At 44.2% G+C, this 24,116-nt stretch overlaps 1 protein-coding gene across 3 annotated transcripts in view; it reads left to right on the top strand.

Annotated features, from left to right (window-relative positions):
- Positions 1 to 24,116, top strand: part of TOMM20 (translocase of outer mitochondrial membrane 20) — a 51,157-nt gene that overhangs the window by 7,552 nt on the left and 19,489 nt on the right. For 2 of the 3 annotated variants that reach the window (XR_003573202.1, XR_003573203.1), the window contains exon 5: positions 7,178 to 7,342. Coding sequence is in view for 1 of the 3 variants with exons in the window: in XM_027901334.1 (XP_027757135.1) it covers positions 1,111 to 1,155 (45 nt within the window). In the remaining 2 variants the exon portion in view is untranslated. Of the gene's footprint in view, positions 1 to 1,110; positions 1,623 to 7,177; positions 7,343 to 24,116 lie in introns of those variants that run through there. The other variant, XM_027901334.1, reaches the window with a different exon arrangement.

Raw genomic sequence — 24,116 nt, 5'->3', positions numbered from 1 at the left:
TGTAGTTTGGGGTTCGAAGTAACTGAACTACTTCATTTATCCGCTACGTCAGTCTTGAGTATTGGGTCTTGAAATCTGATTTTTTTAATATGTTTAGTTAGATTTAAAGAAGCTTTTTTTCACCTGAGACATTAAAAAGTGAATATGAAAATTTTCATGTAGCATTAGTAGCAAACAGGTTAAAGTAGAAATACAATGCTTCTCTTGTGTGTAGGGTTTGCTAAGCTCTTGAAGTAGACAATCTGACCACAGCTCTGATACTACAAGGGAATCCAGTGTTTCCCAAATACAAGCTGGGGGAATCAGAAGAGCAGTAACGTCAGCGCTCTGGGTCTTGAGTTTGTTGGCTTTTTATTAAATTTCATACCTACAAGTGTCTGTAAGTGCTATGAAAGTCCAGTAAAATTAATCTGTTGCTTTTGCTACCCTGTTGCTTCTGGGCCAGCTATAAAAACAAAATGTTAACTAGCCCCAGAACACGTGACAATTTTGGAAGCTTGGGAGTTTCTGTGATGAGAAGAGTGTTCGTAGATCTGTGTATAAAATGCCCTCCCTTTTTAGTCTGAGTACTGTGCGGGTAATGTTGGTAATATGCTGGCAGGTGAGTCTGTTGTATAATAAATAATACGTTTTACGTTCTTGGAAATGCAAGGGTACTCCCTAACGGTGTTACCTGGCATAAAGCAGAGGCTCAGTGCTGGGTATCAGTTGGCTCTTTTTACAGCTCAGGCCTGGTTGCATTTCAGGTTAAGGTCCCTATAGTTAGTGGTAACACCAAAAAGTGTCAGGTACAGGAGATATAAATACCAGGGGAAACAATCGAGCAGAAATGTTTCCTGTGAGGACAGTGACAGAACCACACAGAGATCATCACTTGAGGCTGATAGGATATTGTTTATCTGTCTTTGGCTTTGTTAGGCATTGTACTGTATGTAATTTCTGTAGAACTGACTTCAAAAACTTAAATCAAATAAATTGCCATTTTTAACTTTAATCAGTTTGCTCAGTAATTACACTGGTTAATGTTCAGTGTAAAATTACATTGCTTGATAATCAGTTGCCTACTGTCAATTTTATGTAATTGTGAATGAGTTTTTCTCCTTCTTACAGAGAATTGTAAGTGCACAGTGCTTGGCTGAAGATGATGTTGAATGAGGTCACACCACAACGGGGGGAAAAAAAGTTTTCTTACCCCAGAAGATGAGCATCAGTAGGGGGATAAAGGGGCAAACATAGTAGTTAATGGACTGTGTACCACATCGGGTTCTACCAGAGTTAAAATTAACTTTGTGTAGGTGGGTTTCGCAGGATTTTATTTATTATCCCAGTGAAAAGTGTATTTTGATAAGAATTCATTTTATAAATACACTGTGTTGAGTTATCAAAGTATCACTAACTTCATTATTATTAAAATACGCAGTTGTAATGTTGTACATATAAGACGTAAAACTACGACCTATTAAAAACCCAATGCTCATTTTTGAAAAAAAAAAACAAAGTTATGGCAATAAAGATTTATCTGCACTTGTGTGTCCCTATAGTACTACTTTAAATTTCAGAATATTTGGGTGTCAGAGCAAATGATCTAAAAATTGCAACATTAAAATTTATTTTTAATGTTATGGCTGGTCTTCCAATGCTTTTGATTAAGCTTAAAACCTTGTGTCGTTTCTTGAGAAAATAAACATATGGTCATTTAAACAGTAACAGATCACCTTAGAAGGACAAGCAAATCACAATGGTAATAGATGACTGGCTGCAGAAAGAGTGACAAATCCATTTCTGTCAGGAACAATAACATGTAAAAGGATGCAAGTCAGCTATCTGGCAAACATGAAAGCTCTGTTAATGCAGGTGTCTGAAACAAAGCTGATTGAAACAGAAGGTGGGACAGGTTGTAAGAGCACAAAGACTGTTTTTTGAAAGCTTGAAACTTTTTTGCAAGATAGACAGTTAACACTTCAGTCTCTAGTCTTTAAGACCATAGAAAATGGTTGTTAATATTCTTTTTAAGTCATTTGCCTTAAGAAAAAAATTGCACTGAGGTAAGACAATGATATCCCTGAGGTAAATAGTTGAAGCTAATGGAATTGAATGCTGTGAAATTTTGGTGTGATGTGGTGAATTTCCCTCTGCTAGTGCAAAGCAGGCAAATAATACACAGACTCAAGTGAGTAGCAGAAGAGGACTTGTGAAAACAAGTTTTTCATGGATAGGATCTTCTAAATGACAAAACAGATTGGCTTTTGCTGTTCTCTGGGTTTGAGCTATCAGCACTCAGGTGGCAGAAGAAACAATTAAAAATGTAGCTTTATCTTTTTGGCATGGTGACTGATTTTCAGCTTGAGGAGAATGCTTTGAAGTGTCAGTCTTTCAGACCAACTGACAGTTTGTACTGGTGATGCTGATAAATTAATGGTAAGGTACAAGGTGGCATAGTCTAAGTAGAAGTGAGGTACTTTGAGAGCACTTTAGACAACATTCTCATCTTTCTCTCTCTCATTTCAGCCTGGTGTAAGTTTCTCTAAAGGTGAATTCTCCTCAACAGTTCAGAAATTGCCTCATACAGATTTTTCAGAGGTTACGTGGTTAGTTGATGATGACCTAGCAATGAAATACCTGAGTTTAGGAGTAGAAATGTGTTCTACTGAGTCAGTCTGCTTAGATGATTTGCAATGGAAGAGTCATTTTCCCCTTAACCCCTTGAAAACACGATTTCCAAAGATTTGAGGTGCTATTGAATCATTCTGTAATGTGACAAACACTGACATTAATGGCTGATGTGAACAAAAATTTCTTGAACAGCTGACTGTAGTTTAGTCTTTATGCTTATGTTCAGGTAGCACAAGGTAAAACTTAGTAGCCATATTCTTCAGGTGACAGTGGATGAAGTGCTCTTTTAATTTATTTTAGAGAGACTTATTTTGCACTTGCTGTGAAATTGCAGAAGGTTCTGTTATTAATGAGGCTTTTTGGAGGAGTTTTTCTTTTCTAACCCTTATAAGTAAAAAGTAGGAATTCATAGATTATGTTGACAGAACTGTTAGCATATTTACCTGCTGTCCTTGCTGGTGGTGGTCACTTCAGTATATGATTTTAGTTGAGCTTTTATCATTGTCTTAAGGTAAATCAGACTCTTCCATCCTGCCTTGAAAAACAAACCCAAACAGCATAAGACAAAAGTAGCACCCTTCCGTCAAACCTGAACTATTTTCTACACTCTTTGGTGTAATTATGGCAATTTGAATTCACATTTTAGCTTACAACAAAGGTCTTCTGAACTAAGAGTGATTTAGCAAACATGTGGGTGTCAATTCTGATCTTGATGGAAGGCTTGGTGATACTCTGGTTATGTCTATAAATGTTATTTGTTTTAATAAGCATCACAGGCACACACATTGCTCCAACCCTTTTTAGTTTTCTTGATCCTGCAAAGTCAGATACGAACAAAATTTTAGATATCATAGGTTTAAATGTAGCCTTAAATGCAAATTTATTCTCCACCTTGATAACCCAGAAGTACCTGGTTAGTATGCCAGAGCAAGCTCTGATACCTGCTTTGAGTGCCTTGGCTAATAGAGTGGGTATAATGAATCCTTTTAACAAGACTTGAATTTTTTCCCCCTCCAGATCTCCTGGTGAAGCTAAGACCTTACAAACTGAAGACTCAGAAGGTGTTGTCTAGAATGGGAATTTGCTGTTGCTCCAACAGTGGCAGACTGGCAGTGGTGTAGCTAGCATGCACAGCCCACAGGTGTGTCAGACACAAAGTACAGGTCATCCGAAAGGTGGTGGTAGTGATGGATGTCACTGCATCAGCAGCAGTAATGCCATTACCTTAGCCATGCACAGTACTGTATTTCTTTTCACCTGTGCAAATTAAGATGTGAAAATGAGCCATTCCAGTTTTGTGTTTGCTGCTACTGAACTCACAGTTGCTGGTGAGATCTGTAACCTTACGTTACTGCAGGTTAAACTACTAATCTTTTTCCCAGAAAGAGCCATCTTCCTTTCTGTTGTTCTCCAAGAATAAGGCACTTGTTTTCAGCACTAAAAGGATTTCTTATAAAGGATAGGAGAAGTCTGTTAGTTTTATGTTGGGAAGTCTTCTGTCGTCAGTTATGAGCTTCTCAGGCAGCTTTTATAGAAAAAACATCCAGCTAGTTTCATTATCATGCAGGACTACCTTTGATGTCTCACCATTAAGCTTTCTAGATAATGGAGTCAAATCCAAAACCAGAGTGATCAGGCACACACTGAATCATCTGGCACTAATTTCCTTTCCCTGGGGGCTGACAGAATATTATTGTTGCCCTTAACTTGAAAAATGGAGAAGTCCCAGGCCTGCTGTGTAGGAGACCAGCCAACCATCATCAAAGTAAAGCTCCAGCTATTTATGCACTCAGAAGAATCTCTCTAAAGTTTCATTTGTGCATCTGTTGATGGTGTGTTTAAAGTCCCCTAGGCTGAACAGTGGCCCTACATGACTGTTGTGTTACAGTTAACATGAGTTAAACATCAAGGGAAGCTTTGAAGTGGTCACTAAGTGCTTTCAGTGATGGTTTCAAAGGCATGTTGCACTGTACACCCGTGCTTCTGTGTATTTAAACGTATGGATATGAAAAGGGCTGTTGTGGGGGAAAAAAAGTATTCTTCAAGGCTTCCGTTGTACCTAAGTTTTGGGTTGGTTTTTAGTTTGTTTGCACTGACCATCATAGCTTACAGTGTTCTTTATGCACTGACCAAAAGCCCGTTGCGAAGAGCTGAAACTTGTGCATAATTCACGAGGACTGGGCTATCTTTTGTTGGAGGCACTCCGGAAATGGAACTGGCATGGGTAACTCTACTTGTTTTCTGCATTTGTACCAAACTAGAACTTCCCAAAGAAGATGTGAACATCTGATGCTCTTCTCAGAGGGCAGAATTTGCCACATCTGTGTATGAACGTGTGAGTGAAGCCGTAGAAAACAGCTGGCCCTTTTGTGATTTCTGTACCAAACTGTCCAGCGTACTGGCAGTAGATAATGGGCAGCTTTTTCAAAATGTAGTGATTTCCACGTGTTCGTGGGAAAAAAAAAAAAAAACAGGTTATCTTTGCACCCTGGGGTTGTTCTCAACTCATCTCTGGGGTGAGATGTCTGGTGGTGCGCACCCATCGTGGGAGAGTTGCTTAACAGAGTGAGTGTTGCAACTGGCACAGCATTGCTACAGCCTACAGATCTGTCGAGATGGTCCGTGCTGCAAGGCAGTTGTGAGTGGCATTCGTGTATGAGATTCCTAGTGTTAATGGAGGCAGAAAACAGGTGAAGTCAGGTAGTTTTGCTTCCTTGCATCTGGGACCCTTGTAGCTCAAAACTGATTTGGTCACGCTATCACTTGTTTGAGCAGGTCTTAATCTAAACAGCAGAGGGCAGTTTTGCACACACATTTTGTGCAAGCTCATCCTGCAAAATCCTGATTTTTAGAATCTTCTCGTCTGGTGAGGTGATGCAATGCAGCATTTTGTTGAGACAGATTTGGTACAGTGTATAAGACAGGCTCAGTGAGGCAGCAGTGGCAAGTGTTTCTACTGATAATACCTAAATTTGGCTTTTTAAATCCTGTGTGTTTGATTTGTTGTGATGACGTGATTAGAAGGATTTCCCTTTTTCTCTCCATCCCTCTACACGAACTAGGAGTATAGATAAGCCATCTGCATTGTACAACTTCAACTCTGCAACACAGTGCAACTGAATTTGATTCTCAGGCATGCAAGAGAAGAGTTTTCCCCTGCCCAGCTGGGTCAGCTTTCCTAGCTGGAGTGAAAGAAGTGCACCTGTTAACTGAAGTAGGGGTGGAAGTGAAATCTTGAGACTTTGCCTGGAGTTGGAGTCTGGCTGTGATGGCGCATGTAAGGAGAGCCAACCAAAAAAATGAGGGGGCAAGATATTATAGATTGGTGACATGATGCATTTTCATTGCTGGTTGAATTTCAACGTAAGGTGGCAAAATCTCCTCACCCTGTTGCAATCCTATAGCTGGCGTGAAGGGAGCTGATGGGGTCTCCCTCATGCCTTGGAGGCAGATATTTGTATTGTAGTGACACCCTGGCTCGAAACTGAATCTTAACTACTCGTACACCTCAGAAGTGGTTTTTCTCTGCTTCCTGGTCTGTATTTCCAGGGGGAAAGTGTATGTTTATGCCATACAAGTAAATGGAAATTTTCCACCCTTGTAGCTGTCAATCAACATTTTTCCAAGCATTCAGCTTGTTAGTAAGAAATTCTTCAAAGTCTGCTTAAAACATGACAAGTATCTAGAGAGAGCTGTTTACTAAAAGATACTGTCTCAGCAAACCATGCTTCTCCTCCTTTCCTTAGGTCATTCTGGCTCTGTTACACTCTGTAACATAGCCTGGAAGGTACAGAATTTTGCTGTAAGAAAACAGTATTTGCCTGTTTTGGCATGTATGTAAAAGAGCATTTCCTGGAGTTCTGAAACAACCTGGTTAGCATCTCTTGTTGTATTTAATTTATTTAATGAGAAAGAATGTACATTCAGCGTTGATGATTAAAATGACAATGATTATTGCATGAATTTGTTCATTATAATGCAATGACTAATTAAATGGAGAAATGGAGAAAAGGGATTCCTGAGCAAGCATGTTCTTTGAGAAACTCTTCTCTGTTGTTTTTAATTGATAGTACACACCTAATCGATTCATAGCAGTATCTCATTATTGGTGGGAACAGTCTGATTTTGATGGAAATTTACTTTCACCACACATTGACCTGGTATAATGTAATTGCTTGGTCCTGTAAGTTACAGTGATGAAGACTACCAACTCCTAGAATTAAGGAGGTGGAAGGTTTTGCCTGTATAAAGAAGAGAAGCCCCATCTGACCCCAGGTTACAGCCTCCATTTTTATGGAGTTCTTCTAGTTGGAGTGTTTGACATAATGACACTCACCTGAATTTGCATAACCATGAGAGGTTGCTATTTGATTTATGTTTCATTTGGTTTTATCTCTCCACCTGAAGTTTTGAGCTTTAACATCAGGTTCCTTGGCTTATGTTAGAAGTTGTCTAACACAACTAAGGGCACTTTTTTACTTCTTCGTAAGGGTGTTATTTACTGGCCATTGGCACTGGCAGAATTCTTAGCATGAAATTATTATTATTACTTCTGTACCAGCAGAGATATGTGTGGCACTCTGAAGAATCTGTCAAGATGAAGTCTCTGCTTCTGCAAGCTCACAGCCTGCGGTCCTGATCCCGTAATTTACTCTGCATGGTCCTTTCCTCATGGAAACCTAAGCAGTCAAGAGCAGGACATTGGGACAGTGACACAGGAAGGGAGAAGGTAAGGTTTAGGATAGTACAATTGTTTTGGTAGCAATTGGGTGGGTGTTTTATCTGAATTATGTATGAAGCTCTAAAGCTTGCTTCTTTTCTTAGTCACAGTCATTTCAGAGTGGATGGCTAATCAGTGGTAGTTACTAGTGTAATATGGAAAAATCAGACCTCAACCAACCATAGACCTGCTTATAAATCATGAAACCTACTAAATGAAAAAGGTATTAAAGACACTTTCTATAACTGAATCGATTTGAAGCACAACCCCCTGCCCCAGCTGAAATCAAAGGACATGAGCTGTCGAGCACTGGGTTAATTGCTCTGCTGGCAGTCCTGCAGTTCGTAAGTGCCTTCTGCATTGTAAATGTAAGAAGCAATCTTTCAAAAATCTAGCTTGCTGTTGGGTAGTAACTTTAAAAGGAACTCTGACTGTTCTATCAAAACTTAGTAATCAGCCCACACTGTAGTGCGTGAACTTTGGTGACACCATCATGCAAATAGGAAAGCTGGGTCATAGGTATTAAGCAGGTGAAAGTGAGGGAAATAGCTTAGAAGGCAGTGCAGTGAGTCAGTGTGCACTAGATGTTAGATTGCAAACTGTGAACACTTGACAACCTGATAAAACAGTTGAAAACTGAAGAAGTACTTCACAGAGAGAAAGTTGTAGCCTAGTTTTGGACAACTGCCCCATCCTTAAAAACAATGCAGCCTTCTAAAACGTGCTTTTGACTTTGAAAGTCGTGGTGGTTAGAGCAGATGTTATCTGTTGGCCAGTCGGCTCTGTCCTCCTTTTTCTACGTCGGAGCTGGTTTTTGGAAAGCTTCTGCCTGGCAGGAGCTGGATATGTGGTAGCCATATATTCAGAAAGTCAGATGATCAGACTGGTGTGTCCTGCCGTCCTCAAGAACCAATGGACCATCTGGTTCTTAAGTGGAAGCTTGAGCTAACCACTTGGGCACCTTGGCTTCTCTGGGCAACCATGGAAGTAAGTGCTCAGAAGTTATATTGATCTTCTAAAGGGCACAGTCCTGAGGATGGATTGTATTGATATTGCTCCTTGCTTTATGTCACAAAATGGGAAGCAGGGAAAAAATCGGCTCCTGTGTAGAACCCCTCCCTTCATTTTGGTTGTTTCCAGGATGGTGTTAGGACCTTGTCCCAGCTGACAAGGTCAGGAGCAGTGTTTTCTCTGCTGCACTGCCCTCGAAAATTTTCAGCAGACTGGACAATATTTGTCATTAGACTTTAGATCTTTTCACAGATGGATGTCTCCTATCTTGGGCAGCACATTTTCAAGAAAAATAGTGATCTCACCCTGATTTTAAAGGAAAAAAAAAGAAACAGATTGCAGTCTGACAGAATCAGCAATGGCTTAGACTCAGGATCCTTTATGGCCTTTCCTTTTTAAAAATCTTACTGCTCAAATTCTGCCTCTCCAGGTCCTGATAATGTTGCAGGTGATGTGGGCTTGATCTCAGGGGGTGACAACACAAGCTTTGTTATTGATTGATGAAGAAGTAATTTTGTAAATTCAAAGTATTCGTAGGTCCTCATAGTGTTCAGTCACCAAAGAATTTGTAGAGGCCATCACTCTGGGTTTTTGAAGAAATGCTTCTATAAGAGTAATTCACTGGAGCAGCATAGATTATTTTGGGGAACTTAACTGCATTTTTTCTTTTTTCTTGGAAGACCACATTATTTTTGATAATATCAAAGAATGTCATCCTTATTGACATGGCTGCAGATGCAGTACAGCTGTGGTCTTGTGAAGCTTCACAGGACTCAGGGACCAAAGAGATGGAGCTAATGATTACCTGGACATACCTTCCTTTGCACTACAGCCAAGGAAGTCTGCTACTGATCATCCTTCAGTGCCCTTAAGGTGTCAGAGTAGTCATGTATTTCCAGTGGGAAGTGCAAGTGCCACAAAGCAGAGCTTTGCGGGCAGTCTTGGATGCCTGATGCAAGGCTTCTTCCATTGCTTCCCAAAATGATGGTCTCTTCTGGCAGTTCAGGCACTGGGGGTGTTTTTGTTTTCTGGTTAAATATAAGTCTGCTGCAGCCAGGATCTTCCAGGATCTTTGAGTGTCAGAATTCCTATACACCAAAGCTCTTTTTTCTTTTTAACTTCCTGTGTGAAGGTCATACAAAAGAATTTGTTCATTGCCTTTTGCTGGGCATCTCCTGAAGATCGAGTGCCTGCCTTTTGCTGTCTAAAGGGCTTAGAATTTTGACTTTTCTTTTTTAAAGTGTTGAAGGGTTAACGTTTGTATTTTTTTCAGAATACAAAGGAAATGTGTAATTGTAGAGGCACGTAGTGGAATCAAATTTTCAGGGTTGGCCCTGCAGGATAGCATCTGGGCACAGAGGTACTGAGGTGTTTGGCAACACAGCTGGGGACAGGGCATCAGGTCAAGATTGAGGCCTGTCTCCTTGGGACAAGGTAGTGCTCATGCTCCCGCCAGCCCATCATTTTGCCACAGACATTCACATGACAACTGCAGAAGACGCTGAAGCTGTGGTAACTTTGTGTGCAGCAGCAGCAATGGAAGAGGAGAACCTGTGGGCCTCTGTGTATACACCAGGCTTATCCCAGCACAGCCAAGTTTGTCTTAAACTTCCTTTGGGTGGAATTTTTCCATTTTCCCCTTGCCTTCCTACACCTGTCTTTTATAGACCAAGTGGTTTTGCAGTTCTCAAGCTTGGCTGTAAAGCATAGGAAGGAAATGAGGCCCCATGTCCAGGTAGCTGCCTGCTGCCCAGGGGCAGGCACCGGCGCGGGAGGCACGGAGAGCCGGCGAAGCTCCGTGTGTTTCGGCCGCCCAGAGCCAGTGTCGCTAGATGGCAATGTGGTACTCCTGCAGCTGGGGCTTCTGTAAAATGTCTTGCTTTTTCTGTATTTATCTCTGCCAAACTGATGATTGCACCCACCACCCCGGCAAGAGAACAGAACAAAATCATTTCATAGAACATTACAGCTGTTGTGCCTTTTTCTTTTCTTTCTTTTTTTCTTTTTTCCCCCACAGTTCTTTGTCCTACAGCAGGGTGCAGAGGTTTAAAAACCTTCTTTCTTAATCGCTCTCCTTCTAAAAACAGAGAAAACGCAGCCTCTTGGGAGCAATTAGCTGTGAGAAAAGCATTTCTCAAACAATTGCCAGGAAATATTGTCTTGACCGATATTCCTGATGTAACACTGTCATTCTCAGTACTGTTATTCTAAGATACTCGACTGCAAAAACAGCAGGGTACAGATCTGTAATGCACAATCTGCAGCTTACCACCTACCTTACCTTTTTATATACATTTACTTTCAGCTTGTGTCCTCCCCCCACCCCCTGGAGCTATTCTGTTTAGGAGAGTGAAGAATTATTTGTGACTCTCCTCTTATGAGTAGTGTATCAGGCCAAGGCTGTGACAAGGCACGGCTGAAAATTAAGGTTATGCCTCTGCTGCCTGGGTTCCTGATTGAAATTCTGTGGTAGTGTGCTGTGGAGGGGATCAGGCTGCACGTTCGCAGCAATCCCTTCTAGCCTTAAAGCCTGGCAGCCTGAGACTACGTGAGGTTGGTGAAGCCTGAATTTCAGTGGGAGCAGCTGGAGAGCAGGTACATGTGAAGCAGGCAGCAGAAATACACTGAGACCAGGGTCTCAACCCTGAAAGCCCACTCCCCATTGTTGTATTCCTGGAAGATGGACCAGGTAGGGAGAGGTTGGAGGAGTGGTGGTAAGCTTCAGGTGCTAAAAGCCAGCATTAGCAGTGGCCAGAAACTGCTACTAACTAGCCAGATAGCCATATGTACTTGTGTGCATGCCCATTTGTGTGCACAGCCATAGTTTGTATTGTACGGTTCAAATTTTGTCCTTCTTTACATAAATTCATGGAGATTTGAGAAGTGAGCCTCGCTCTGTGGGACAGGGTGTGAACTGAAGCACCTTCTGGAGGACAGACAGCAGTGTAATCCTTTCATTCAACCATGTCTGCAGCTGCTTTTTATAAACTTGGCATAAATACATACTCAGTGAAGCCAGGCCTGTGTAGCTGGAAAATATTTTCCACCATCCAAAAAAACCAGAAGATTGGAAAAAGAGCCCAGAAATTGTGCATAACATGGAATGGCCTCGCTTGTGGTTTTTTTCCATGACTTCCTCAGCTCATTTTTCTACTGCCAATTTTAGAAGCCCATAAGTCATACTTGTTAAACTTTCTCAGTTAAAATGTAACTCTAAGAACAAAGTCATATGATATGTTGCGGCCAAATAATCCTTCCAGAGCCTCTGACTGGAGAAAAACTACCCCGATCTGGCCGGCTTGCAGTCCCTCACGGGCTCCTGTGTCCTGGGAGAGACAGGACTGAGGGGGCAGGTTTGCAGCCTGGGGCTCAGCTGCAATGCCTGCATGGGTGACAGCTTCCTGGTGGACTTCAGCAAGCATTTCTCCCTGCTTTTGCCAGGCAAAATTTTCTGCTCCTCCTCTAGAAGGACCTGAAGCAGGAAGCTAAGCAAGGGAGGGAGCAAGGGGAGGCAGCACAGAGGCTGGTGGAGTTCAGCGGTGAAGGAAAGTGCTGCTGCGGTCATGGGGAAGGAGCTGAGGGGTGAGAAGACAGCAGGTTGCCAAAAACGAAAGTAAATTTGCTGGAGGGTTTGAAACAAGGACATCCTCACTTCAGTGCCTTTTTAAGTGTTAAATCAATATGGAAGTACTTGCATGCCAGGAGCAATACTTTTGTTTGCCAGTTTTGCTCTCTTTTATAGAGTGATTTTGCTTACACCAGGCCCCAGATGATTGTCTTGAAGTGCCATCCCTTGTTCAAGGTCTGCTCTGACCACTTGCAAAGACCAGATCCCCAGTCAGTGCTAGGAGGTCGCTCTAAATTTGCTGGGGTGGGAGCCAAGAGCAGAATCTGGCTGCTGGCCCTGTCGGCAGTGGTCCTCCAGCCTGCCTGCACTCCCAGGGCTGGCAGTCCCAGCTTAGGCCGCTGTGACCTGCTTCTGGCTTGGGAGGGCAGGGAGTATTGGCCTCCCACAAGGAATGTGTTGGGCAGCCTCTGTGCCTAGGGCATGCAAGTCCGACAGGGCACGAGGGACTAGAGCAGGCAGATGAGAGGAGGGAGCGGAAATGTGTGGGGCTTCTCCATCTGCTCCAAGTTCCAGCCCTGCCTCCCTCTTGTGTTGAGGCAGAGCAGCATGGAGAATCTCCCTCTGGAAAAAAAGAAAGAAAATACCTATGTTTTTTTCCCCTAAATATCAGCTTTTGAGTTTGGTTCTGCCCTCAGTGGAAACTGGGAGAGCGTCTGGAGGAAGTTGGGGGAATCACACTGCTGCAGAGCGGCTGCCAGGAGCAGCAGGCCCCAGGGACCGCCCTCTGCAGCGGGGTGTAACACCCTCGCGAAGCCTGTGTGGTCTTCACTGGAAAGGAGGAACTGAGCAAATGCACTGGAAACCAGCAAGGGTGTTGTAATGTTTTTTGGACAGCCTGTTTCAAAAACCAGCGACTGCCTCTCGCTCTCTCTCCCCTGGCAGCTGCTTCCCGTGCCATGACATTGAGGGAGGTGGTGGTGACTGATGTAACTGCGGCCGGGGAGAGTCACTTGCCCAATGTGTGGAGGCTGGCTGACTGCCAGAGAAATTTGCTAAGGGTTGGTTTTCTCACAACGGGTTCCCTGTCCCTCTGCACATACCTGTAACTGGGCCAGGTGCTTGGCATGGCCGCCTCCCCAGCCAAGTACACGAGGTGCCAGAGCTACTCAAGCCAGGAGGAGGAGGAGAAGAAGAAGAGAAGGAAGAAAATTTTGTTCTCGTCCCACACGAATCCAGACCCAATAACGTACCTAGGCATGCATTGTTTTTGTCTCCAGGTTGTAATTAATAATGATGTCTGTTTGCTGAAGCCCGCTGTTCTTTGTGCTAATGGCTGGAGGTGTGGGGGAGAGTGTGAGGGGAGGCCTAGCAGTTTTTTTGCTGGATCACCACCTTTAAGTTATTGTGCCAGACCTTTAAAAGGATGTCTTTGTATGAACTGGAATATAATGCTCAGCTGGGCTCTTAAATTCCGGCTCTGTTGAGAAAAGAGATCCTTTCATATCGATTGTCATTTTGTATGCAGTTCAGGCACCGACTTGTAGAAAATCTGGGCCAGGAGAGATATCATTAGGTATTTATGGGGGTTTGGTTGGCTCAGCAGTCAGTTTTTCCATTGTCATGCCGTGACAGTAGTGCATTACGTACACCCTCAGGAGACATCCTTCTGCTTCCACAACAATAAAGGACTTTTTTTTCTTTTTCTGACTCATCTTCAGCTTGGAAAAAAAAAGGCTAACTACCACCAGTAAATATAATTAGGAACAGGCATATATACTGTAGGTAGCTTTCAGAGCCCTTTGGGATAGTTCCTGTTAAAATATATGCTTGTGTTTGCTTACCCCATGCTTAGACCTCCAGCTGCATTCCTGATTATACTTAAATGTTTTAACATAGCCTGTTGATGTTGTAGGCTGAGGAGCCATTTCTAGTTTGGACAAAGGAAAGGAATATATTTAATGCTGGGATCGTCTTTCATGCACACGCAGGAGCTTTGGCCAGGCTCACAAGGCAGAGGAGTACAAATGGCTGTGCTGTACCGGATGTGAGGTCCACTTAGCTCTTTGTCCTGCCTCTGACAGGGGCCAGCAGCAGATGCTGGAGGAAGGAGGACAAGAGGCAGAGCAAGTCTAGACTGACGCTGCCCCAGTGTGCCTTCTTGGCTCCCAGCATAGCTATTCTCATTCACTAAAGGACAGGGGAAGAGGCAGCTACTTCCTTAGTCCTGTTCTCCAGCCTCTTTGGGTCCCTGCTGTGCAGTGGCCCCTGTTTATTTTGCTTCCCAGATGTGGCTTCGCATGGAATGGAAAGCAGAACCAGGTCTGTTCTGTTTCATTTTGGATCCACTTGGTCACGTGAGGATCTCTGGGTTAAATGTGTCCTGGACTCCCTCATTATTTCCCTTATGTAAGTGTGATGGAGCTGGGAGCAGGTGGTGTACAGCTGGGCTCTGCTGTCTGCCAGGTGGGTGTTCCCTTACACCCCAAGCCGAAGTCCTCACCATCCCAGTCAGGGGCTGCTGCCTGTCCTGTGTGTGCCATTGGAGCACCATGAAGCTGGGACTCTGTCTTTGGGTCCATATTTCATCTCAGGGTGAAGGCTGACAGCAGTCACATGACTGTGAGCAGGCCAACTGGGAGATTAGTACAGCTTTGTTTGTTTATTTATTTATTTTAACCTGTGACTAAGATGGGGGAGTATTTGTATGCAGCCACTCCTCCCAGAAATTGCTGTTTATATTTCAGTCTCCTGAGCAGAGTCAGTCATATCTGAAGTGCTCATATCCCAGCAGTGGTATGTGGGCTCTGCTGTCATGTCCTCACGTAACCTGGCGTTCACGCTGCCGGACAGTGTGGGCTGGTTGTTTGCTCATCCCAAGCGCAGATGACCAGAAGTTTTCCTCTGTATTCCTGATTGCTGAGCTCAGACGGGTGGAGGTGGAACAGAGGAAGAGCAAGCTTTCATCTGAAAGTGGCCAAGCGTTGAGTAGGGCCAAAGCTGGGGTTATGCTTAGAAAAATGAGACAGCGTGGGTGGGGTGATGGCTGTACAGCCGCAGACGATATTGCAGGGCTCACCTATGCAGCATGTGTTTAGCACAGTCACTTGTAACACTGCTGTGTGTGTAAGCAAGTGAGTACCTGCTGCCATGTGATCAAAAGGAGACATGGTTTTAGAAACATGTGAGGGTGGTGTGAAAAAACAAGTCAGCTGAAGTATCCTTAGCTTGTAGGGCGCATGTAGGCTAATAGACACAAATGAAACAGTACACAAAAACTCCTCAAATATCAAACTGATGTTTATTTCCACTATCTCTCCCTAATTCCACCTGTATAAGCCACTTAGTTCAATTCAACATACTGGCTGTAGACACACCTAATCTCTGGGAGAAGGGCAGAGCCAGCTCAGACAACTTTGATAGAAAATGGTTTCCCAAAGTAAGGATCTTGTTCCATGTGGCAGGGCAGAGGGCAATACAGAGAACTAGCCAAGAAGAATTAAAGGCCTAGGGCTTTAAATAGCAGATGACTAGGTGGCTAGAGAACTAATGGTATATGGGGGAACGGGATTTTTGTATTCTTGAGCCAAGGGAAGTTTGGAGAATCCTGTTCCCATATGTCATCAGTTGCTAAAGCAAGTCTCCTGGAAATGTAAAAGTCTGTCTCTCTCCCTTCCTTGCCCCATAGCAATATAAGTAGCACAGCTTCATCTGAGTTTCATGATAAATGAGTAATCCTGCCTCCATGGCTGTCTAGAACTTCTGCACCATATCCTTGCTCCAGCTTGTAACATAGTGCAGTAGTTTACAATGTCTGGGATAGAGAGCATTTCTTCTGTTTAGCGTGCTGTGATATGTTCACAGGGCACATGGTGTCTATCAGGTGAGAAATGGGGCAAGACTCCTCTTGAGCCATCCGTCTTGGGCATTTTCTGTGTTAGCATTTTCTTATTCTTCAGCAAGTCACCCGGACAGCTAATGACCAAGGTCAGGCCTGTTAGCCTTTGGTCACCAAACTTAAATCTGGGGTTTTTTTCTGAGCCGATGTTGTAAACAAGGCAGACACCAAAACTTCTTTTAAGTTGTCACGGCAAGGGCTAGAAAACAGGAAGAAACCAGTGCCAGCTCAAGTGCAGTATATGCTGTGAGTGGTGCTCCCATTTCCAGCAGGGAGGTCTTTGACATCCTAAACCAGCAGCTCAGCCATAGCAGTGCAGCAGAAGCTCTCCAGAGAACAGGGACTGTGGAAACTTTTCCTTGTGTTGGTGGTACTTCCTGGTCAGGGCCCAGCAGCTGTGTGATTGCAGGGAAAGTTTGTATGGTTGTGTGCTTGCTCATGTGTTTGGTGAAAGGTCTGGAGGCTGCCAGTGCCCTCCTGTTTGTGAGCTTCTTAAACTATGTCTTCAGTGGTAAGTAACTGGGAGAGAGGAAAAGCAGCTTTCTAGCCATGTTGAGGTTGACCTTTCTGGGGTGAAGAAAGACCTAGATGTCAGTGGTGCTCAGAGATGCAGATTGAGCCAGATTTGATCTTGGGAACACCTGTGTAAAGATGGGGTATTTTTCAAGGATGTAACTGTGTAAAACTGGTGTAAATGAGGCCAGCCTCGTTGGGTTCTGTTCTCCAAATATGAATTTTATATTGAGGTTGGTGGGAGGCAAAGGTGTGTCAGTCTTTGGGTGGATGGGGTTTTTTTTGCCACTTGTGCTTGATCACAATGGGGAACCTCAGAGAAGTCTTTATAAGTGAGTTGACTACCTGCACCTTGTCTGATTTATGTCCCTCTGTCTTGTACTGATGCATAGCCAAACATCGTCAGGCTTTCTTGGTGTCTAGATCACTGCTTCCATGTGGTTGCAATATGCAAACTGCCTTTCAGAGAGAAGGAATGGGGTTAGGAAGCCGAATGAGACTTAGTTTGCATTATTGAATCATGCTGGGCTTGGTTTGGCAATTCCCTCTCTCAAGGCCCAGAGTTTCAGTGGTTTCAGGTTGCAGACCAGCGCAGTATCAGTTAAGTCTGTTCCTCCAGGAAGGTCAGAGTTACTTTCACTCCATCCCTCCCCTTCTCCCTGGGAGAGTAAGGGTGTTTAATGACAACAAGGGTTCAGGGTACAGTCTGAGCAGAAGGAAGCACCTTTGCTTCCTGCCAGTTTCTTGTCCTGCAAGCAGGCAGAGACAGCTACTTCCCCACGTAACCACTGGAGTGTCCAGCTCCCCCTACAAGGGTTAGGCTGCCTGTACCTCAGATGGAAGCCAAGGCCACTTGTGAGCACTTGCTACCTCCTGTGACTGGCCCTTGGCGTAGTTTTCCCTCTGGCCTCACCAGCTCAGGAGGAACCCCATCCAGTCATGATAAATTTGGAGGGTGTGCTTTTACTGACAGTGCCTAAGGAAAACTTGAGGTGTCTGATGAGAGTGTATTTCTGTCTGAAAGCTGCGTTGTGGTACTGAAGGACAGTTATTGAAATGAATAAATAAACGTAGCAAAATAAAATTCAGGAAAGAGGACAGCTCAACAGAAAAGTTATGGAAGTAGCCATCAGTCTGATTTTATTCTTTTTGGGCTGGGTGACAGTCACAAGTGCAGAATTCAGTGACATTGAAACCTTTCTCTACAGGTGAAGGGACGCAAAATGGGATCTAATTTGTTCTTCATGGGGCATCACTTTCTGGTGTTCTTTTTTTTTTAATCTGACAAGAAACTGCAGGAAATTTATGTCAATGTCATCAAAGATACATTCTTGTTACTTTCACAACTGTGACCTTGTATCCAGCTAAAAGAGTTATAGCCGGTAACCAGTGAGATGCTCGACTTACGTCCACAGGGCAGATTTTCTAAGCAGCAGCTATGCTGGCAGGGCTACCTGCCATGCTGTCCAGCCCCAGTGGTGCCAAGTGATTCTGGGAAAATGCGGGCAGTGACGCCATAGACAAGCAACGATGGAAGTGAATTCCTGGAATAAGCCTACTGAGAGCAGCAGCCCATGGTGCAGCATACCTTGGGAGGCACTACTGTAGGGACAACTGAAAAGTGGGAGAAAGGTTCAGCCCAGTCACACCGGCGCGTTGCAGTGTCCTGTCCGCACAGCAGGCAGCAACCTTACTGAACCGGTCATGGAAAATGGGCTGCTTGGCCAGGAGGGAACAGCTTAGCTATCACAGCTTTCATTTAGATTTAGCTATGAGCTGGCCACGAGCTGGCCAGGCATAAACTGCTTTTACAGTTAGTCCTGCCAGCTGCACTACCAACAAAGCAAAAACTGTCCGAGGAATAAGTCTCAGGTTCACACACTTAAAGGGCACCTGTCATTAGGTTGCTGAACTTTTCACCAGGGCTGGAACTACAATATTTACTGTATTGGCATGCTGTCTTTTCTGTTTGGCTGCTGCATGATTGTATTATAACACGTGTGCTGTTGACAAGGACTAAACTGTGTATCGAGATAACCATGACCTTGATCTCTGCATGGTGAAACCAGAGTAAATTACTGTTTATTTCAGTTGAAACAAGCTTAGAATCTGACCTTCAGATCGTGTTATTTCTCAAATTCAATTTGTATTTATAAATTCATGTGATGGTCAAAATGATCCAGTAAATGCCAGCACACAATCCTAGCACTTGCAAAATATTGAATGTATATATTGGCACTTTTCCTATTTGCTGACTGCAGGACAAATAGGTTTCATATTGGGACATCCAAGTTTGTTTCAGCAAAGGTATGCATGACAAAGCCATGTTATAATCTGGGTACTGATTACAGCATTGAAACATGTTGGCTCAGCATGTGGTGGATTTGGATGCATAGATAGATCAACTTTTTAGTGACCTATGGCTTGATTTCAGCATGGAGAAGATTGTCAGCATGTTTGTGCTAATTAAGGAAACGGCATGGGAAACTCCTTTCCACTGCAGATACAGCCAGAGCTCAGGAAATGTCATTGCTCCTCAATGTTTTTTGTAACAGCCAATTTGTCTTGAAGTAGAGAAACAGCTTTGTGTCTTAACTGTATTTCTAAACTGCACTGAAGCTTGTTTGGGTCTTGTCCGAGTCTTCCATTTTGACCTGTTTCTGGAGGATGGATTGAACAGTTAGGTCACAAACACATTAGGGGAGTGTTTCAGCTGTATTTGGGATCAGTAGCACAGGCTTAGATTCTCCGCCTTGGTTGGGTTTATTTGTAATGTTGACAGTAGCTGAACACCAAGAAATAAACACAAGTTTATACTCACGCTTTGCTGGAAGAACCTTCTTGATGCTGAAAATAACTCTTTTGCCCAACACTAACTCTTTTTTTTTCATTCAAGCAGTGCTTTGGATATGTTAAGCTACTCTTAACACATTCCCATGTTCAAGTTCCCAAGAAAGCAGGCTGAAACACTGCCAACTCTATTAAGTTCTTTCTGTTACACTGAGTCAGCTGCTGTGATTTTACCTTTGCTCTTGGTCAAAGTATTATACTCTATTACCTTTTTGTTCTTTTTTTAAACATAAGAAATTGCAATACAAGTGTTTGTTCCGTGTGCCTACATTTCCTCCTTCTTCAGTGACAAAAGCAGCACATTGGTTTTGTTATTAACTGGGTTGGAAGAGACCTCTGAGATCGTCAAGTCCAACCCTTGATCCAACCCCACTGTGATTACTAGATCATGGCACTCAGTGCCACATCCAGCCTCATCTTAAAAACCTCCAGGGACGGTGAATCCACCACCTCTCTGGGCAGGCCATTCCAAAGCCTGATCACTCTCTTTGTAAAGAACTTCTTTCTAATATCCAGCCTAAACCTTCCCTGGCAGAGCTTAAGCCCGTGATCTCTTGTCCTAAGTGCCTTTATTTGCATTTATGAACAGGGAACTGAAATAACCACAATTAAAGGGGTACTTAATTCATTCTTAGTGAAGTCTTCAGTGAGGCTACAGGTAGATTCAGGACCAGCAGATCTCTGTTCTGCAGATGGCCCACTGGCGCCAGCAGTGCTCAGTCCAGCAACCTGTTCCTGGTGCAAGGTAGTCTCAGAGCTTCTGGCTTTCTGCCCCCTCCCCTTGAATAAGAATTCTTGCTGAATTGACACCTACAGCAAGAGGTTGTGGTGGCTGCTTGTAGTGACCATTGAAGGCCTCCAGAATTGCAGCTCGGGAAGAGTTTTTCAGCTCTTACAAGTGAGCTGTAGCCTGACTTGCCTCCCTTGGCATTTTGAAGTCTGGTGAAACACGATGCATAATGACACTTATTCTGCCTTTGCAAGTAGGAGACTGCCTTTATGCCGAAGTGTCTCATCGGCGAACCTCACCTCAATGCAAAGAGCTTATTCAGATGTAACCACAAAAATGAGGACTGGCTAAATAATGCCTCTGACTGAAAGGATCCACTGAAGCTCATTATAATGATCTTAATTACTTCCAATTCAGCTGTGTCTGTGATACCAGAGTGCAAAGGTAATTATGGAAATGCTAAATACTATTATTATTTGGTATTAGTGACAGGGTGGAGGTGAGACCTGGCGAGTCCTTCCCCCATCTGTCCTAGAGAGGAAATGAGGGTTACCCTTTCCCTCCACCCCTTTCAAGGCCTGGGAAGGAAGGACTGTGCAGGCAGGGTGGAGCCAAGACTCTGCTCCTTCTTTCAGCTGCAGCAACCTTGACTCTTACTTTGCCTGCTTGGTGTCAAGAGGTGGCTCCTTTCCACGTGCAGCAAACTGGGAGAAAGGAGAAATGCCTCCACACCACCCTTCCTGCCTCCATCTTGGCAGCAAAGGAAACAAACATCATCTCTCTCTGTCCCACGCTGGTTTTGCTGGTCTTTCCCTCAGTTTACTCTGTCTTTCCTGTAGCCTTCTGCTACTACCTTACGTTGCTGGATTTTCCCATCACGCTGTCTTCCTAGCTGTGTGATCTCAACAGGGATCCACCAGCTCAAGTGCTCGATGGGTTATATGGGGTTTCCATTTCCTCTGCATTGGCGGCTCAGAGCCTGAGGACAAGGAAGGGGGTGTTCAAACCTGGCTTTTTAGGTGTCTCAAACCAGATGGCCTCCTGAGGTCCCTTCCAGCCTCAATTATTCCTTGTTTTAGAGGCCCTGGCTTGCTACTGACATTGTTCTAGCCAGGGAAAGTGCTAACCCTTTGACCCATGATGAGATTTTCAGGAAACGGTGATAACTTATGTAGTCAAAAATTTGCTGCCTGACTTTTGTGTGGGGCCCAACGGACTATGTGATCTGTAGGAACCTTCTGTGCCGTCAGGGTCTGCACAGCAAAGCTGCAAGCAGCAGCTTTGCCAGCCCTCCCAGAGCATGGGTGAAACAGTGAGAGCACATTCAATTAGCTCTGCTCATTGACCACGCCAGCCTGCACTAGGAGAAACCTGTACAGCGATGAGTCAGACTCAAATGATTACTTGACCCAAAGAAAGGCTTGATGATACACTGAGACTGGGACACACCAGCAGTGATTATACAATGATTCACTGCCTGTGCTCTGCCATTCAAAACATCCTCTGTGTTGCACAGGCAGGGCCATTCAATGAGGAAGTGATGTTTGCACCTTTAGCTGCCACCTTCTCACTGAACCTTTCAACCACTGCCTCTGGTCAGGCTGACGTTGAAGAGTTTTGCTGGCAGGGGCAGCTCCTGACACTGCCATGTGACTACAGCTGGGCACCTCCTGCAAGTTCACCCTAAGAGGGTTTGGCCAAAGTATAGTGCAGCCAGGCATCCCAGTGTCCCCCCATCGCCCTCCTGTGCAGTTCGGAAGCACATCATTGGACTTTATGCTAAACTGTGGGGCAGGTGTGAACTCAAAGTTCTTTAATTCTCTGTGCTCCAGCCCATAATTTGCACATCATTATTCAAAACTCATAAATTCTTTGCAGAGCTGTTCCCATTTCCATTTTCCCTGCTGTCAGAAATGTGGAGCTCACACAGCCCAGACTGCTTCTGTATTTCTTTTATATAGGGGCACATAGCCTGGCATCTCTTTTCATTTCTCATGCTGCTGTCTGTACTTCGCTTCTTCCTCTTACGCCCACCTTTTTGTCCTTTGCTCTTCCTCTCCTCCAGATTCTCTCCTGCCAGGTGCGTACACTACTCATACGGTTTCACCCAAATGGTCTGAGCGTGCTGCTTACATCTATCTCATCCTGATAAATGCTTCCCAAAGCACCGAGCAGGGGAATCCTCAGCACCTGGGAAGCACCATTTTTCCTGACACAGGAACTGATACTGCTTGTGGCCGTTTATTGGAGGTACTGGTAACATCTGAGGCATGGAAAGTTGACTCATGTTGGCTGGGACTCACAAACGTGTTGGGGCACATAGTTTGTATGGTGCTTTCCCTGCAGCTAAGTTGAGCAACATGTTATTTAACAAGTAAGGCATTACTCAGGGCTCCTAAACCTCGTGTTTTGCCAGTGACAAAGTTGCAAACTTGAAGTACAACAGTCCTGACGTTTTCTGTGCAGTGTAATGGCCGAGCTCCTGCAGAGTTGTGAGCCATCCTCTTAGTCTTAGTGCCTGGACATTTTTTCAAATTTAAATCTTCAGCTGTCATGCTTTCTTGCCAGCTATCCTATATGTCTAAACAACTAGGTGAACTGTCTCTGGAAAATAATGTATTCAATTATTCGTCCTTTCTTCCTGTGGAGGAACTGTCTTCAAATTGTCTTTCAAATGTATTTTACGTGCAGTAGTATTATTTGTGCTTTTCCTAAGCGTTAGCTGGCTATGGCTTCTCTGTGTGTTCTTGGATATAACTGGGGTTTTAAGTACCCTCCGCTGGTTATTCATAGCGCACATTTAGTCATACTAATACCAGTCAACCTAGTATTAGTTCTGCTCTCTAAGTGGATGACTAATACTCTTATAAATAGGAGGAATGTGATCTGAAAGGTCACGTGAATGTTCCCAGTGTGAACATATCCCCAAACTATGAGACTTCTCATTCCAGGAGCACACTTGCAAAAAAGAAAATGCTCATAATTAGGAAGAAGAAAAAGGGTTCAAAACCCATTCAAGCAATTTCTCTGCTTTGAGTCAAGTAATTTGCAATTGTTTGTAGAGCTTTGCATTGCAAAAGGTTTTTGCAATGTTTGCTTTACTCCGCAATCTCTCCTGACCTACTTGGGAACATAAGAATTACTCCATTGGAGCAGTCCTGATCTCTTTCCTGTGCCAGTGCCCTCCCTGGGAACATAACAGGACCTGAATGTTTCTTAAATAGATATGAGAAACATCTTTTAACTTTCTTCCTAACCTCTTTCACATGGCTTTGGAAAGCAAGATAACTTGGATTCCAAAGGAGATGTGAAGAGTGCACAGTACAGGTGTCTGCACTGCCTGAAAACTGACAGCTTTCCTCAGTTCAGTACCGTGGAGAGAAGATGCTGTGCTGCCCAGATGGTGGAGGAGGAATGAGGGGTTCTTGCTAATGCAGCCTCCCAAGAGGTCAGGTTTCTCTGCTGGAGAATGCAGGAGATAAAATGCAGGAGATCAGCCATGCAAGCACCCACGACTTAATTTTAATCAAATGAAAACAAAATATTTGACTTCTGCTCTCCTGCCCTTGCAAGGTTTGGTTTATATTCACAGGAACACAAGGCTAAGGAAGGGAGGCCTGATGGCCTCAGGACACCCAGCTTCATTTCATGGTTGTGCCAGACTTGCTAAGGGTATGTCTGTAGCATATGCTTAGCCTAGATTTGAGCCCAGTCTATGATCATGCACTGCCTGTTTGGGCAGTTAAAGTCCTCAGCTGGCCTGTGGTACATCCTTGGTCAAGTCTGAGGCCTTCCTTGGCTGGAGGAGTGAGGGAAGGCTCATCATGCTGGGGCTGGGGCAGGAGGGTCCTGCTGAGGCCACATGCCAGAGGTTGGACTGCTGCTGCTGCCACGGTGAAGCCAGCCCAGTGAGGCAGTCAAAGTGAAGAACCTTCTAGTGGAGAAACAGGCAACCATGGCACTGTCTTTCCCCCGGCTACAGGTCAGGTATGCCCAGGTGTTCACCTAGTGGGCTTTGGGCTGGTGGAGCAAAGCAGAGTAAGATGCTCCTGGGGGCAGGCCCAGCTCCTAGCTGGGAGGTGGTGCTGGCTGCATCAACACTTCTCTGCTCAGCCTCTTCAGTGTCAGATGTCATGGTTTAAGCCACCTGTCAGAAAAGTTAGTTTGACTTTATACTGGAACAAAGTGGAGCCTGCATGACAGGCTCAGAGGTGTG

This window comes from Empidonax traillii, unplaced genomic scaffold (assembly GCF_003031625.1).
Source record: "Empidonax traillii isolate 1590-97213 ecotype Southwest subspecies unplaced genomic scaffold, ASM303162v1 scaffold773:size403244, whole genome shotgun sequence".
Taxonomy (NCBI): domain Eukaryota; kingdom Metazoa; phylum Chordata; class Aves; order Passeriformes; family Tyrannidae; genus Empidonax; species Empidonax traillii.
This window is presented reverse-complemented; position numbering and strand designations above follow the sequence as displayed.